Source organism: Canis lupus, chromosome X (genome assembly GCF_003254725.2).
Source record: "Canis lupus dingo isolate Sandy chromosome X, ASM325472v2, whole genome shotgun sequence".
NCBI lineage: Eukaryota > Metazoa > Chordata > Mammalia > Carnivora > Canidae > Canis > Canis lupus.
The window spans coordinates 14217926-14234386 of NC_064281.1; the positions used below are offsets into that span (position 1 = coordinate 14217926).

The following is a 16461-nucleotide window of genomic DNA, read 5'->3' on the forward strand; positions in this document are numbered from 1 at the left end:
TTCTGTGGGCATATGCACTAATTTCTCCTGGGAATATAGTTACAATTTCTAGGTCATAGGTGGTGTGTAGCTTTATTAGAGACTCCAAACATTTTTGCCACAGTGATTATGCCATTTTACATTCCCACCAGCAGTGTAGACCTACCAGTTGTCCAATCCTCATCAGCACTTTGCATTGTCAGTCTTTACAGTCTTAGCCATTCTGGTGGGTGTACGCTGGTACCTTGTTACAATTTTAATTTGCATTTTCCTGACAACCAACGATGTTGAGCACTTTTTCATGTGCCATTCCAATATTTTCTTTTATGAAATACCTATTTGAGTATTTCCCCCAATTTTTTAATTGGGTTGTACATCTTTTTGTGATTGGTTTATAAACATTTTTGAATATATAATGGATACAAGTCCCCTATCAGACCAATGTATAGTGATTATTTTCAGTCTCTCGTTTGCCTTTCATTTTAGTGTCCGCTACATTCTTTGCAATGGATGCTTCTTTTCCCAATATAGTTGTAATTTCTTAATGTTACCAGTTCTCTGTTAATGAATATTTGTACTCATGGGTAAAAATCTGTGCTTCTGTGGAAAACCAGACATTGTTTGGAGTACATCATTCTTGGTTACCTGGTTCTGATTTTCCATTCTGTAAGCTATATATAACTGATAGCAATGGAAAATAAATCTTAGCTATAGACACACAAATAAATTCTACAGTGGAGATTCAATTAATTGCCTTCTCCAACTGTGGGAGAAGCCAGTTTTGCCTTGGTTTGCACTAATCTAATAAAAATGTATTGTTTGGTTATCCTTTGAAATGGTCCTAACATCACTGGTACCCTAATTAGTAATGAGTTAAATAAAATCTCTAACGTATGTTCATTTTATATCTACATGAGAGCCATAATTTTAGTTTTAAAAGATATTCTTTAAAAAATTGTTTCCAATGTTTTATCCTATTACAGAGAATGCTGCAACCCTCTTGTACATTTATCTGTGTGTAGAAGTCTCTCTCAAAACTAAGAAGTCCTCATGCTCTCATGTTCCAAACTGAACCAACTTTGAGGAGTGGATTTAACAAGTTCAACTCCATGAAGGCATAGAGCATGAATATACAGAACTTAGATTGTTACAGGAGAAAAGGTCAAATTAGGCTCAAGCTAAAGAAATCAAACTAATGATGAAATTTCAGGCAGGTTAAGGCAGAGTGAATGAGGAATGCTTGTTTACTGGGCACCTACCACTCCCAAACCATTGAGTTAGGCACTGCAGAAAGGAAGGTCAGGCTAGAGGGGGAGACAAATACTTGAGCAATTGAGTAATGTGAAGACAGACTCTATGTGCTCTAATACTCCAACTGGAGGAAAGGGAATCTAGTCTTATCTCTAGTCCTCAGGTTATGGTTTCTGAAAGCTTTCAGAGTACCTGGAAATGCTTTCATATGTAAACAGTCTTTTACATTTGAAAAAGAAAAAGAAAAAAAATTGTCATTTGAGTTTTATTATTGAAATATAACTGACAATGTTATATTAGTTTCAGGTGTACAACATATTGATTCAACAATTCTATACATTGTCAATGCCCACAATAAATGCAGTTACCATCTGTCACCCATACAATGTTATTATAATACCACTGACTATATTCCATAGGCTATACTTTTCATTCCTATGACATTTATTTTATAACTGGAAGTTTATATCTCTTAACCCCCTTCACCTGTTTTACCTACACACACACACACACACACACACACACACACACACACACACACTTCCCTTCTAGCTGGTGGTTACCAGTTCTCTGTATTTAAGAGTCTGTTTTTAGTCTGTTTAGTTGTTTGTTAATTCACTTTTTTAGATTCCACATATAAGTGGGATCATATGGTATTTGTCATTGTCTTATTTCACTTAGCATAATACTCTCTAGGTTCATCCATGTTGTCAGAAATAGCAAAATCACATCCATTTTTATAGCTAAGTAACATCCCACTGTATATGTAACACATCTTCATTATCATCAACTGATGGACGCTTGAGTTGCTTCCATGTCTTGAATATTGTAAACAATGCTGTGATAAACATAGGCATGCATGTATCTTTTCAAATTAGTGTTTTAATTTTCTTTGGGTAGATACCCAGTAATGGAATTACTGAATCATATGGTAGTTCTGTTCTTAATTTTTTGAGTCACATCCATACTGTTTTCCACAGTGGTTGCACCAATTTGCATTCCCTTCAAAATGCATGAGTGTTCCTTTTTCTTCACACCCTCATCAGCACTTATTTCTTGTCTTTTTGGTGATAGCCATTCTGACAGGTGTGAGGTGATATCTCATTGTGGTTTGGATTTGCATTTCTCTGATGAGTAGTGATGTTGAGCACCTTTTCCTGTGTTAAGAAATTAAGTCTCAATTATCACTCTTTTCATGTAGGAACATCCATTCTAACAACCCATTGTGATAACAAAGATTTTCAGTTTTATTGCTAAGAACTACCTGAACTAGTCATTAAACTGCTCGTGGGTGGATATGGGAGTGGCACAATGACTTGTGAGTTTCCCCATTTCTACTGGCACCTTCCTCCTGGACAGTGAGAGGATTAAATGCATGAATACATGTTGTACTATATCAGGGGTCGGATAAGAAAGGAGGAATAAAGGGTATTAGAATAGGAATTAGTAGTTTACAGGACTATTAAGCGAGGTAGGAAAGACAGGGTCAAAGAAGGTGTTACCAAAGATCAAGAAAGCAAACACTGTAGACCTCAGCTTGAAGCATCACAGAAAATTCTTGAAAGATTACTGGATAGCTGCTGAAGAGTCTCTGAAAATCCCTTCACATGCAGCAGTGAAGCATGTGATCCTCATCAATTCTTAACTTCTGTAAATCTCACATCCGCCCATGTGTCCTTGTGGCACAAAACAGCTCTCCTTTTCTTCTGCCTTCAAATTTCATGCAAGTTCCTCTCATCAACAACTCTAAACTGGTAACCATATTGAGACAGGGATGATGGGAAATGTGGCTCTCAGCTTCTCTTTTGTAAAGCAGAAATTTAAGAAGTGGGAGGTGATGATGCTGAATTGAGACCTGGCACACAGCCAGAGCTCACTAAATTGTGACCATAATCACCACCGTCCATGAAGCAGCAGGGGCACTGGGCAAGAGCTTAACTTCACAGTGTCTGGAGTACTATTTTTCTCTTATGTTATCTGTCCATTGTTCAGCCTCCCCTTTCCCTACTTCACTGTGCAGGGACCAACAACAACTCGATGCTCACAATCCTAAAAGTCAAATGCTGAATAAGTCAGTAGTTTGGAAAAAACATACAAAAAGATTTAAAGGTTTGTGTTAACAACCCTAGTATAAAAGTGAGCCTTGAGGTCTAGTCCTGGCTTTGGTGCTAACAGGTCTAGGACTTGGGGCAAACTGCTGAACCTTCTAGTAACTGTTCTATTGAAAAATTCAAGAGGCTGCGATGCTTTGAGAAAAGCACATCATTCCCAAGAGTGCGTAACCACTGACTCATCAAGGGAACACTAGACAAACCCAAATTGAGGTACATGCTACAAAATGTCTGACTAGTACTCTTCAAAAGTGTCAAGGTCAAGAAGAACAAGGAAAGAGTAAGAACTGCCATAGACTGGAGATTAGGAGACGTGAGAATTAAATGCAATATAGGATCTTAGATTGAATCCTGGAAGTGAGAAAGAGCTTTCTTTAGTGGAAAACCTGACAAACTACAAATAAAGCCTGGAGTTAATAGTATTGTACCACGTTAATTTCTGAATTTTGATAATCGTACCATGATTATGAGAGCTGTTAACATTAGGAGAAGCTGGGTCAAGGGTGCACAGGAACTCTCTGTACTATTTTTACAACTCTTTTATAAGTCCAAAATTCTCCCTCCCAAAATGTTAAAATATAAAACTGCTGCTCAATGTCCACAATAACCAAACTGTGGAAGGAGCTTCAGTGTCCATCAAAAGATGAATGAATAAAGATGATGTGGTCTATGCATACAATGGAATATTCCTCAGCCATTAGAAATGACAAATACCCACCATTTCCTTCCACGTGGATGGACCTGGAGGGTATTATGCTGAGTGAAATAAGTCAGTCGGAAAAGGACAAACATTATATGGTCTCATTCATTTGGGGAATATAGAAATTAGTGAAAGGGAATAAAGGGAAAGGAGAGAGGATGAGTGAAAGTATCAGTGAGGGTGACAAAACATGAGAGACGCCTAACTGGGAAATGAACAAGGGGTAGTGGAAGGGGAGGTGGGCGGAGGGTTGGGGTGACTGGGTGAGGGGCACTCACTGGGGGCACTTGGCGGGATGAGCACTGGGTGTTATGCTAAATGTTGGCAAATTGAACTCCAATAAAAATTTTTTAAAAATAAATGAATAAATAAATAAATAAATAAATAAAACTGTGCTGCTTAAACAGTATCAAATTTTAATTCATTTTCATTGGGCCCTGCAAATTATGTAGCCAGTCCTACATGGAAGTCTACTGGAGAACTGGATAAAATCCTTCCTGTGACAAAAAATAAGGAAGCGGCAGCACAATTAATTGCACGAGCTTGAAGGGAACCTAGAGCACAGATGGGAGCTTCTCCGTCCCAAAGGAGGTTCGGAACCCCTTGTGGATAGGAACAGGACAGGGGTAAGAAAGGCCCTAGGCCAATGATGAGACAAATTGATACCTCAGCCGATGATGGTTAAGAAAAATGACAAGAACTAGGTCCTGCACCCTCTGCTCAGCCTTGGCGCTGTAGAGGACCACCAGAACCGAGACTCCACTCCGGATTAAAGGATGCACCTGGGGGATCCCTGGGTGGCTCAGCGGTTTAGCGCCTGCCTTTGGCCCAGGGCGCGATCCTGGAGTCCTGGGATCGAGTCCCACGTCAGGCTCCCGGCATGGAGCCTGCTTCTCCCTCCTCCTGTGTCTCTGCCTCTCTCTCTCTCTCTCTCTCTCTCTCTGATAAATAAATCCTAAAAAATAAATAAATAAATAAAGGATGCACCTGCCCGCCCATCGCTAGTCCCTGGGCCCTATGGCCATTCGCGTCCTGGGCTCTTCACCTGCATTCTTGGGAACTCAAAAGCCTTGAATGACCAAGGCGCAGTTTCTACTCCCGGCGCCTGAAGGCTCGAAGCACAAATTAAGACTGGCCTCACCAAGGTGGTGACACACAGGTCCCCGATTTCGCTCCCCCTCCCCGGGACCAACGATCCCGGAAGCACCCCCGGCGCCGCACACAGCAAGACAGGGCGCCTCAGAGGTGAGCGCGTGACCAGGGCCAGCACAGCGCCCCAGGGAGAGCCCCCGGGCCCAGGGAACCCGGGCGACGCGCAGCGCCCCAGCATGTGCGCAGCCCCGCGGGGGCCCCTACTGCGGTGTGGGACCCCGCGGGGGCTGCAGGGGAGCCGGCGTCCGCCTGAGAAGGGCCGGGGCCGCAGCAAGAGGCGCGGGGGCTGCCACGCCGGGCTCGGAGTTTCGCTCACCTGCAGAACCACCGAACCTGGCAGGGTGACGTCCGCCAGCACCGATCGGGACCCGGCCCGCCCGGGCCTCCGCCGGGGGTCACAGTCGCCCCCGCGGCGGGGAGAACGTCCCCGGACCGACCGCCGCGGGAGGAGCCGGCGGGAGCCGCTCGCAGCCTGCGCGTGCGCGTGCGCTGCTCCCCGGCCGCGGAGCTCCGGGTCCCCGCACCTCTCGCAGCCCGGCCGCTGCCCCCCGCCCCCCAAAGCCTGTGTGAGACCCCGAGACTCCTAAGCTGGGAGATGAACAAGGGGAAGGGCGGCGGGGACGGGGGACGGGCACTGCGGGGGGCACTGGACGGGAGGAGCCCTCCGTGTGATACTAGATGTTGGCAAAGCAAACTCCAATAAAAAAAAAAAAAATCAATACAAAAATATACAAAAAAAAAAAAAGAAAGAAAAGAAAAGAAAGCCTGTTTGAAAACCTGGGAGCCGGGGCGCCTGGGTGGCTCAGCGTTTGGGCGCCTGCCTTCGGCTCAGGGCGTGATCCCGGGATCCAGGATCGAGTCCCGCACCGGGCACCCCGCGGGGAGCCTACTTCTCCCTCTGCCTGTGTCTCTGCCTCTCTCTCTCTGTGTGTCTCATGAATAAATAAATAAATCTAAAAAAAAATAATAATAAAAGAAAACTTGGGAGCTTCCAGGAGGAGGGGCTCCACGCGTCACACCAAGGCCTGGCAGCTGAAACACAGCCGCCCCCTCCACCGTGGGTCCCAGGCCCACCTAACCCAGAGGTCTAGTGGGAACACCTGGAGGCCCTGTAATCAAAACAAATTAGTTATCGAAAAATAAAGGAGTATTTCTTGCCCAACTAGGTTGGTGTAGACATTTGCACCTGTCACTTGTCAATCTTACGAATTAATCTTACTAAGTGAGATCACCAAATATTCTAGCTCAAAGAGGACGAGCAGGATTTTTAACATGGTGAAAAAAGTCACCGCAAGCTTAACGTATTGCGAATTAAAATAAACTAGGCTGGGGGGGGTCCCTGGGTGGCGCGGCGGTTTGGCGCCTGCCTTTGGCCCAGGGCACGATCCTGGAGACCCGGGATCGAATCCCACATCAGCTCCCTGCATGGAGCCCGCTTGTGTCTCTGCCTCTCTCCCTCTCTCTCTGTGACTATCATGAATAAATAAATAAAAAAAAAACAATTAAAAAAATAAACTAGGCTGGGAGGAGGTGGCCAGGTAAATTTTTTAAAAGTAAGTTAGGGTAAAGTTAGCAGTCAGCGTGAATGTGGTTAGATCACCACTGTTGCAGAATGCTGCAGAGATAGTCCTCTACTAGATGCAGAAATGGTCTCTAAAGAAAACTGAAAAACAGGGCTGACTAGCTAAGCCTTGCTGGCCAAAATAAAAATGTTACCATATATTTAAATAAATATTAAAGTCTAAAATGACATTATGCTTTAATAACACCAATATTTTACCCAGGAAGGGTAAAACAAGTTTACAAAGTTTCCAATATCCTTCTAACTATACCCACAATAGTAAATTACTGTCGCTGGGTACAACTATTCTATTTTGCTTATTAAGCAAGAAAGCAAACATTCTAAGTGTGCCACATTTATGGAACTGAATGAAAAAATATGTTAATTTTTTTTTTTTACAAAACACTGTGGATTGCATTACTAAAAGTCCTGTAAAATTATTCTATTGAAAAAACAACTTAAGCATCTGTATTAATATTTTAAGGGACGCCTGGGTGGCTCAGTGGTTGAGCATCTGCCTGCCTTTGGCTCAGGTCCTGATTCCGGGATCTGGGATCAAGTCCCACATCAGGACCCTTGCAAGGAGCCGGCTTCTCCCTCTGCCTATGTCTCTGCCTCTCTCTGTGTGTCTCTCATGAATAAATAAATAAGATCTTTAAAAAAAAGAGTATTTTAAATGTTTATTCATTGTATTTATTTGTAAAACAAGGCAACATATAAAAGAAACTTATCAAAAACAAGTCTTATGAACACAGATTTAAAATCTTTAACATTGGATTAATACAATAATGGAATGACCCTGTGAAATGCTGAAGGCAGAAGAGACCTAATTTATTTATTTTTTTTAGAAGAGACCTAATTTAGTTTAAAATATGAAGTTCCTTTTGAAATTTATTTTGCTCAGTGTGATTGTAAAGCTGTGTGTAAGAAAAATACTAAAGTTGTGTACATATTATTATGATTCAGACCATGGGAATGATTTTAAGCACTTTCTTAAAATAATGGTTATTATAAACTGTGCTAGCCAATACAAGCAGCCACTATCCACATGTGGCTACTTAAATTTAATTTTTAATTAGCTAAAATGATGTAAAATTTAAAATTTAGTTCCTGTAATTAGCCACATCACAAGTGCTTAAGAGTCACATGTGGCTAGTGACTACCACGCTGGACAACATAGAATTTTAGAACATTACCAACATAATGGTACTGGTCTAATATATAAGAAGCCATCATAATAAAGTTAACCGTGTAAATCTTGAAAAATTTTTGTAAATACAAAGTTTTCGTTTCTGTAATTTTGCTTCTAATCCAGGGAATATTTCAGCACAAAATACAAATCAATCAAATTTGAAATCTGCATATATCGTTTGAAATTTAATCTGGCCTAGAATATAATTTTACTTTTCCACATTATCTATGTTACCAGAAGTTTATAAATTCTTAGATGAATTAATCTGAATAACTCTGGTCATAATTCTTTTGTTCTCTAGGGAAGATTTTTTGGCTTGAATTATTTACTTTTTAAGGTGACATAGGCATAGCCTAAACATATAAAGGTATGCATAGATATATTATGATTTTATTAACCTAAAGGCAACTAACAGCAAATTATTTATTTGGAGAACAGAGTCATAAAATTCTTTCTAAAATGAATTATACCATATTTCACTTAAAATACTCTAAAAGTTGAATATAAGTTTCAAGATATATCATTTGAAAAATATATCTGATCTACAAACTGACCATATAAAACCATTCTAAACTACAAGTCACAAAAATAACAAGACTTGTCAACTTTCACACACAAATTATATTGACTGACCTACTTATTACTTTCTATTGAATTTCTTCTTTGCCTTATCAAAATACCAAAGCTAATTAATGTCAACTATCTAAGAAAATCTATGGGTCATAAGCAAATGGCTACAACTAAAGACTGAACTCTCACAAGGAAAAAATGTGTGTTTTGAACAATAACTAAGAATGTAATAAAGGGAATGTTCCATAGGTTGAAAGCTGAAAGATGGCATTATAACCAACAAAATGTTTCTCTTTTTTTGAAAAAATGTTTCCTTAACACAAATGATCAATGAAATTATATAGTATTTTCTATGGCTAAAACATTCAAGAACTTTAAAGTTCTTACGTTAAATATAAAACCCTACTCGTGGGCAAAATGGAATTATTTTTTCATTTGCCAATATTCTTGCCAATATCTTTCAAGATCACTTTTTTCTAATTGTATTTCTGATCAATTTTTTTTCATTTAAACATTATACGATTTAAATTTGTATGCATTTCGACTAGTAGAATCAATCAGGAAAAAAAACAGTAAACATATTAAACCTTTACCCAGACATTTCAGAAATAAGAAAAAACATTAGCATCTGAATCTGGGCAGATTATTTTTATTCAGAGAGATACATTCTTAAATTTGAATTACTTCAATGGAACAAAAAGCCTCCTGACGTGATTTTCTATGTTGACTCTTAGAAAACTGCTGTGATAAAATATTATCAGGAAGTCATTAAAAAGATGCTGTTTTTATCAGGAGTAAATAAAAAAAAAAACATAGGTCTCACCCTGGAAAGCTTGCATCAAACAATAGGATGTCAATCCTATGAATCCCTTACTGATGGATATATAAGAAAGCCAACATGGGCGTTTGGGTTATGTGTAAACCATACCTCCCTTCTGAATCAGTGGGGCTTAGATCTTAGATCTGCAGTGACAATTCACTTGACAAATATTGAATGTCTCCTATCTCCAAATTCCTACACTTGGCATTATGGTTTTCCTATCCAACCAACTATGTCTACCTATATCTGTGTCACTGGTGCTCAGATTCCATCTGTCATTAGGAGCTAAATGTGCTATTAAAATTAAATGTGCTCTACATTAAAATAGCAATGCAAACAACCTTTAGGAATTAACTACCATTCCTTTAATCAGAGGTTCTTATGGGAGTACTGCCCATCACTTTGTTCATTGGATGAAAAGTTACACATCTTCCTAATGCAATTGTGTGCTCTGTGGGCAGAAAAAGAACATTGGCTATTTCTTGAGTCGCGAACACAGAAGTACACTGCCCACTGCTGCTACAAACTAATTGTGGAATGACAATTTGAAAAACATACAGGATGAGACAACAGTAAAAAAAAGTACTTGAATGAGGGCCTGTTGCCGGAAGCTTCTATGCTTTGTTTAAGGACTTCTTGAGGTCATATCTTAGACTACGGATAGAGCCATTGATAGCTGTCACACACAACTTCCAGTCATGTCCAGCTTCTGACAGGCTGCAATTTGGGAAGATGTCTTGGAGAAACTCTGGTGGTAAAATCCAAAAACATAAGTTACTTAGAAGTCACTTCTCAGAGAAATGAATTTATTCAACCTCAGTACCATTGCTGTGTCTATGAAAGGGTCATTAAAACTTTAATTAAAACACATGGATTATAACTATGATTACATCAGCTGAACAAATCTTTTCATCTAAAAGGATAATATGAAATAGCACCATTCTTAAGTCACAGTAACATAACCATATCCCATGACCTTGCTACATAACCAGAATGGAAATCCTTTCCTGCCTCTGATACCCAATGTAAACTTTCCTCATTCTTAAATTTATCAAACATGCACGTTTTTCATTATATCAAGACTTGCTAAGGCTTTGAAACACACGAGAGGCTGCAATGTCTTTTATACTTTGAGGCAAGAAGCTACATAACTGCTAAATACTTTGGTATTGCTTGGTTTATCTCAGACAAGAAAGAAGGAGAGTCTAGATCTTGCAGTTATAGGAAAAGGTCTGTAAGGGAAGGTAACAGAGCAACATGGCTCAAGGAGCATACCTAGGAAAGTGGGTGGACAGACAAAGGGAAAGGTGGAAAAGAGAGTTTTTTAACTAGAAGAGCAGAACTGTCCTCAGATAGTTTTTTGGGTAACTTCCAAAGTACCTTTGAGGCTTTAGAAATGAATCTGATGAGCACTACGGGCCAGCATTAGTTGGCTACATTAATCTCATTTGCTTTTCCATCAAGAAGATTAAGAAGATGGAAAATTAGCACAATGCCATAAACACAGCAGAGGCCCCAAATTTTTAGCAAGGCACGTGACAAAGTTAAAAAGCTTTTATACTCCAAGGACTACTTAATACATCAGTAGGAGCCCGGAAAGAGGCTTTCAGTGGTATGTCCCTGGATTCAGTAGCAGGCAGTGTTTTTTATGCTGCCAGACATTTTTAAAATTATTTTTAAATTTTTATTATTACAATTTTTTGCTGCTGGACATTTTTATTAACAAAAAAAGAAATTATGGAAAGCAGGCTTGTCCCATCTGCCCTGGACAGAGAAGCTGAGATGGATAACTAAGAGACTGGAAGATAAATTCAGTACCTGCAAAGTTTTCAACAGACTCCAACAAGGAGCCTAAAGTGGTTGGTGTTTCCCAAAAAGTACTCTCTGAAATACTAATCATGAAAAAGTTTCCTGGGGAAAAAGATTCCGGTTGTGCAAATGAGAAACGCTACACTCCAGAGTTAGTTCCCACCAAAAAAAAAAAAAAAAAATCCCACAGTAAAGAGACCTGCTGATTCAAAGGTGAGGGATGCAGATGCATTGGTTGGGCTTATAAATAAGGAAGGTCAGGACTGGGGAGTCCTGGATGGGCTTCAGACCCCAAGGTGTTCAAAACATGTTTTAAAACAGAGTCAAGTGAAATGTATCTCTGGACTAAGGCCCCCAGGAGCGCCAAAGTAAGAGCTTCCCTAGCCAATTGACTAAAAAGCACCTTAGTCATGAAGCACCTGTTAACAGCTGTCTTTAACAAACAGTTTAGGGAATGTTGCTCTACATGAACAGGATAAAATGCCAGGAGGGATAAATATAAAATCCTACCCTTACAATAAAAAATACTAACAGTATAAACAGGAATAGCCTCAACACTAACAAGGTAAGTACTAGATAAACATCAGTATACAGAAGATTTAGGGGCTTTAGTTGACCATAAAATTAAAAATGGCAAGTGCCATTTTAGTCTGTATTAACACTGACATTGGTCTTGGCAAGATTTTTTTAATCTGATGCCAAAAGCAACAAAAGCAAAAATAAACAAGACTACGTGAAACTAAACAGCTTCTGCACAGTGAAGGAAGCCAGCAACAAAATGAAATGGGAACCCATTGAATGGGACAAAATATGCACAAATCATACATCTGTTAATGGGTTAATATCCAAAATATAAAAAGAACTCATAGAACTTAACAGCACAAAAACCAAGCATATGGTTTAAAATATGGGCAAAATATCTGAATAGATATTTTGCCAAAGAAGACAGAGATGATTAACAGGTATCTGAAAAGACACTAAACAAAAGTAATCATCAGGGAAAAGCAAATCCAAACCACAATGAGAGAACACCTCACCCCTGTCAGAATGGCTACTATCAAAAAGACCAAGTGCTAGAGAAGATGTGGAGAAAAGGGAACCTTCATGCACTGTTGGTAGGAATGTAACACTGGTACAGCCACTGTGGAAAACAGTATGGACGTTCCTCAAAAAATTAAAAATATAACTACCATGCCATCCAGCAAGTCTACCTCTGGGTATTGATCCAAAGAAAACAAAGATGATAACTCAAAAAGATATAGGCACCCCCCCTATTCTCTGTAGCTATTTACAATAGCCAAGATATAGAAACAACCTAAGTGTCCAAGTGTTCATCGATGGATGAATGAATAAAGAAATTGTGGTGCAGGGATACCTGGGTGGCTCAGTGATTGAGCATCTGCCTTTGGCTTGGGTTGTGGTCCCAGGGTCCTGGGATTGAATCCCACAACAGGCTCCCTATGGAGCCTCTGCCTATGTCTCTGCCTCTCTCTCTCTGTGTCTCTCATGAATAAATAAATAAAATCTTTTTTTGAAAAAAAAATCTGTGGTGTATACACACACACACACAAGAATATTACTCAGCCATAAAAAAGAATGAAATCTTTGCCATTTGTGACAACATGGATGGATCTTGAGGGCATTATACTAAGCAAAATAAGCCAGGCAGACAAAGCCAATTTACTATATGATCTCACTTATGTATGGAATCTAAAAAACAATAATGGCAACAATAGACAGGTAGTTGCCAGAGGCAGGAGATAGGGAGAGGAAGAAATGGGTGAAGAGGGTCAAAAAGTAAAAAGAATAAATAAATAAATAAATAAAATGAATACATGTTACCACATGTATATACACAGAAAGGAAGGAAGGGAGAGAGGGTGGGAGGAAGACAGTAAGGAAGGAAGAGAAAGAATGACCTCTTTGCAAGAACAATTTTCAGAGACAGCTTGTTTACCAAAAAAATTAAATTTAAAAATTAAATTAAAAATTAAAATGGCAAGTGCCATTTTAGACTGTTAACAGCCTAATAGGTAATAGTACTCTTGTATTCTGGGTTAATTTGAGAACACTGAATCAGATCATGAGAGATTAGGAAAATATTTCTTTGAGGAGTTACTGAAGGAAATGGAGATACTTACCTGTAAAAGTATTAGACTTAGTAGGGAAAAGTTGTGAATAACACTTGTTTTCTCAAAATCCCATGCTTCCATGTAGAGGGATCTCTAAATTGGAACGTTTGGAAGAACTGGGCACACATGATTTAAAAATAAAGCTGAGGGCACCTGGATGGCTCAGTTGGTTAAAAGTCTGTCTTTGGCTCAGGTCATGATCCTGGGGTCCTGGGATCAAGCCCCACGTCAGGTCTCCCTGTTCAGCAGGGACTCTGCTTCTCTTTCCCCCTCTGCTTGTGTTCTCTCTCCCTATTTCTCTTTCTCTCTCTCAAATATTTTTTTAAAAAATAAAAAAATAAAGCTGAGGGGCGCCTGGGTGGCTCAGTCAGTTAAGCATCTGCATTCAGTTCAGGTCATGATCCTGGGGTCCTGGGATCAAGCCCTGCATTGGGCTTTCTGCTCAGTCTGCCTCTCCTTCTCCTTCTGCCCTTCCCCACTTCATGCCTACTCTCTCTCACACACTCTCTCAAATAAATAAATAAAATAAAATCTTTAAAAATAAAAATAGAGCTGGTATTTTTGTCTCCACCTGCCAGATTCTAGCGGCTCTCACTTGGTTCTGGGCTTGAAGGTGGGGGGAGAGGTTGTATTTACTATCTCCTAATGCTCCAGCAAGGACATAATAGTTGTCTCTAGATACCTGAAGGCCTATTATGTGAAAAGTAATTGGATTTACCCTATTTAGCTGTGGAAGGGATAAGTAGAACAAATGTGTATTAGTGCAGGGAAGTCAATTTTGAGTCACTTGGAGGAAAAACTCCCATGAATTAGAGCCCTCTTTAAACTGGTGGATTGCTGGAGGGGAGAGAAGATGGTGACAGAGTAGGAGGACCCTGGGCTTGTCTCCTCCCAGGAACACAACTAGATAGCTATCAAATCATGCTAAATATCCCAGAAAGCAACCTGAAGAATGACAGAACGACCTCCACAAAGAAGGGAAGAGAAGAGGCCATGTGGAAGAAGGTAGGAAGTGTGGGGAGATGGGTTAGGGGAGAAAGGGATTGCAGGTACTGTGGAGGGAAGGAGCTGTGGTTACAAGAGAGAGAAGTGGGGAGCACAACAGGGAATGGGGCACAAGAAGAACGAGAGGGGTTGAATTTCCTGATTTCTTGCAGTCAGCAGAGATTAAAGCCTGCAATATCAAAGGTCAGCAGGCTTGGCTGATGGATCCCAGAGGGCACTGCCCTGCTCCTGCAAAGAAGGCAGGCAAACAACTCCGGGGCCAGATGCTGTGGAAACAGTGATTTGAAGACTGCCTGAGGCACAAGGGGTAGATTATTCACTCTTCTTGGAGCACGCCCCTGAAAGGCAGCATTCAGGGAGACACCTCTCCGGGAACAAAGGAGCCATTTCCCTTCCCCACCATCAGCATAAACATAAACACAAACAGGGAGCCACCTGTGAGAAGCAGCACAGGAAGGCTGCCTAACTGCTGACACCAGGCCCCACCCCGCCACACTCCGGCAGGACTGCCCTTCTTGGTCAAGCCTACCTCAGGCCCAGAAGACCAGTAGGAACCCCCGCCCAACCACATCTCCTGACCAGAGTTCTGTGGGGCTTCAGTTCTAGCAGAAGTAGGATCAGGTCTCATTGAGTAAGCAGGTCATAGCACACCCATTTAAAACTCACCACAGTCTGGCCAAAGACCAAACACTGCCCACTGCAAGCTAGGAGAGCTTCTGGAGATGACTGGCCTGAATGATGGAGCAGCCAAAACACAAGAGCAGAGTGCATGCAGCACACCAGAGACACTCCATGAAGTGCTAGCCCCTGGACACATGACCTCTTCTTCATAAAGCCATACTCTCAGATGTAGGAACATACGTAACTGGCTTTTCTAACACAGAGAAGAAGACAGAGACTTGGACAAAATGTCAAGATGGAGGAATTCATCCCAGATCATAGAACAAGATGAGAGAGAGAGATAGCCAGAGATCTAAGTGAAAGAGATATAAGTAACATGCCTGATGAAGAATTTAAAGCAACAATCATAAGGATACTCCCTGGGCTTGAGAAAAGAATAGAAGACATTGGGGAGACCCTTACCACAGAGATAAAAGACTTAAAAAAGAATCAGTCAGAAATGAAGAATGCAAGATGCCTGAGTGGCTCAGCAGTTGAGCATCTTCCTTCAGCTCAGGGCATGATCCTGGAGTCCGGGGATCGAGTCCCTCATGGGGGTCCTTGCATGAAGCCTGCTTCTCCCTCTGCCTATGTCTCTGCCTCTCTCTCTCTCTGTCTCTCATGAATAAATAAATAAAATCTTAAAAAAAAAGAAATGAAGAATGCAATAAACAAGACTGGAAACAGGCTTGATGCAATGAACAGCAGGCTGGAAAAAGTGATAAAGTGACAAAGACAAAAAACGATCAGAGAAAACCTCCAAAAACATGACAAAACAAGTAATAAAGTGGCACTAAATACATATCCATCAATAATCACTCTGAATGTAAATGGACTAAATGTTCCAATCAAAAGACATGGGTGTCAGAATGGATAAATAAACAAGACCCATATATATGCTACCTGCAAGAAACCCACTTTAGACCTATAACAAGAGATGAAGAAGGGGCCTGTATCATAATAAAGAGGACAATCCAGCAAGAAGATGCAATAACTACAAGTATTTATGCACCCAACATGGGAGCACCCAAATGTATAAAACAATTAACAAACATAAAGGAACTCATTGATAATAATACATTAGTAGTAGGGGACTTTAACACCCCACTTATATCAATGGACAGATCTTCTAAACAGAAAATCAACAAGGAAACAAGGGCTTTGGATGACATACTAAACCAGATAGACTTAACATATATATTCAAAACATTCCATTCTAAAAGAGCAGAATACACATTTTTTTTCAAATGCTCATGGGACATTCTCCAGAATAGATCACATACTAGATCACGAATCAGGCCTTAACAATACAAACAAAAAGACTGAGATCATACCATGCACATTTTCTGACCACAACACTATGAAACTAGAAGTCAGCCATAAGAAAAATCTGGAAGAAGAATGAAACTAGACCATTCTCTTACACCATACACAAAGATAAACTCAAGGGCAGCCCCGGTGGCACAGCGGTTTAGCGCCGCCTGCAGCCTGGGGTGTGATCCTGGAGACCCAGGATCGA

At 40.5% G+C, this 16461-nt stretch overlaps 2 protein-coding genes across 3 annotated transcripts in view; both read right to left on the minus strand.

The window, feature by feature from the left end:
* The window catches only part of RAI2 (retinoic acid induced 2), a 388271-nt gene extending 382612 nt beyond the window's left edge, over nucleotides 1-5659 (minus strand). For both annotated transcript variants that reach the window (XM_049107574.1, XM_049107575.1), the window contains exon 1: nucleotides 5510-5659. The gene's annotated coding sequence lies outside the window, so the exon portion shown is untranslated. The remainder of the gene's footprint in view (nucleotides 1-5509) is intronic.
* A 1760-nt stretch (nucleotides 5660-7419) lies between these two features.
* Nucleotides 7420-16461, minus strand: part of BEND2 (BEN domain containing 2) — a 62052-nt gene continuing 53010 nt past the window's right edge. Inside the window, exon 18 of the mRNA XM_025437781.3 lies at nucleotides 7420-10084. Coding sequence (XP_025293566.1) covers nucleotides 9951-10084 — 134 coding nt within the window. The 3' untranslated portion in view covers nucleotides 7420-9950. The remainder of the gene's footprint in view (nucleotides 10085-16461) is intronic.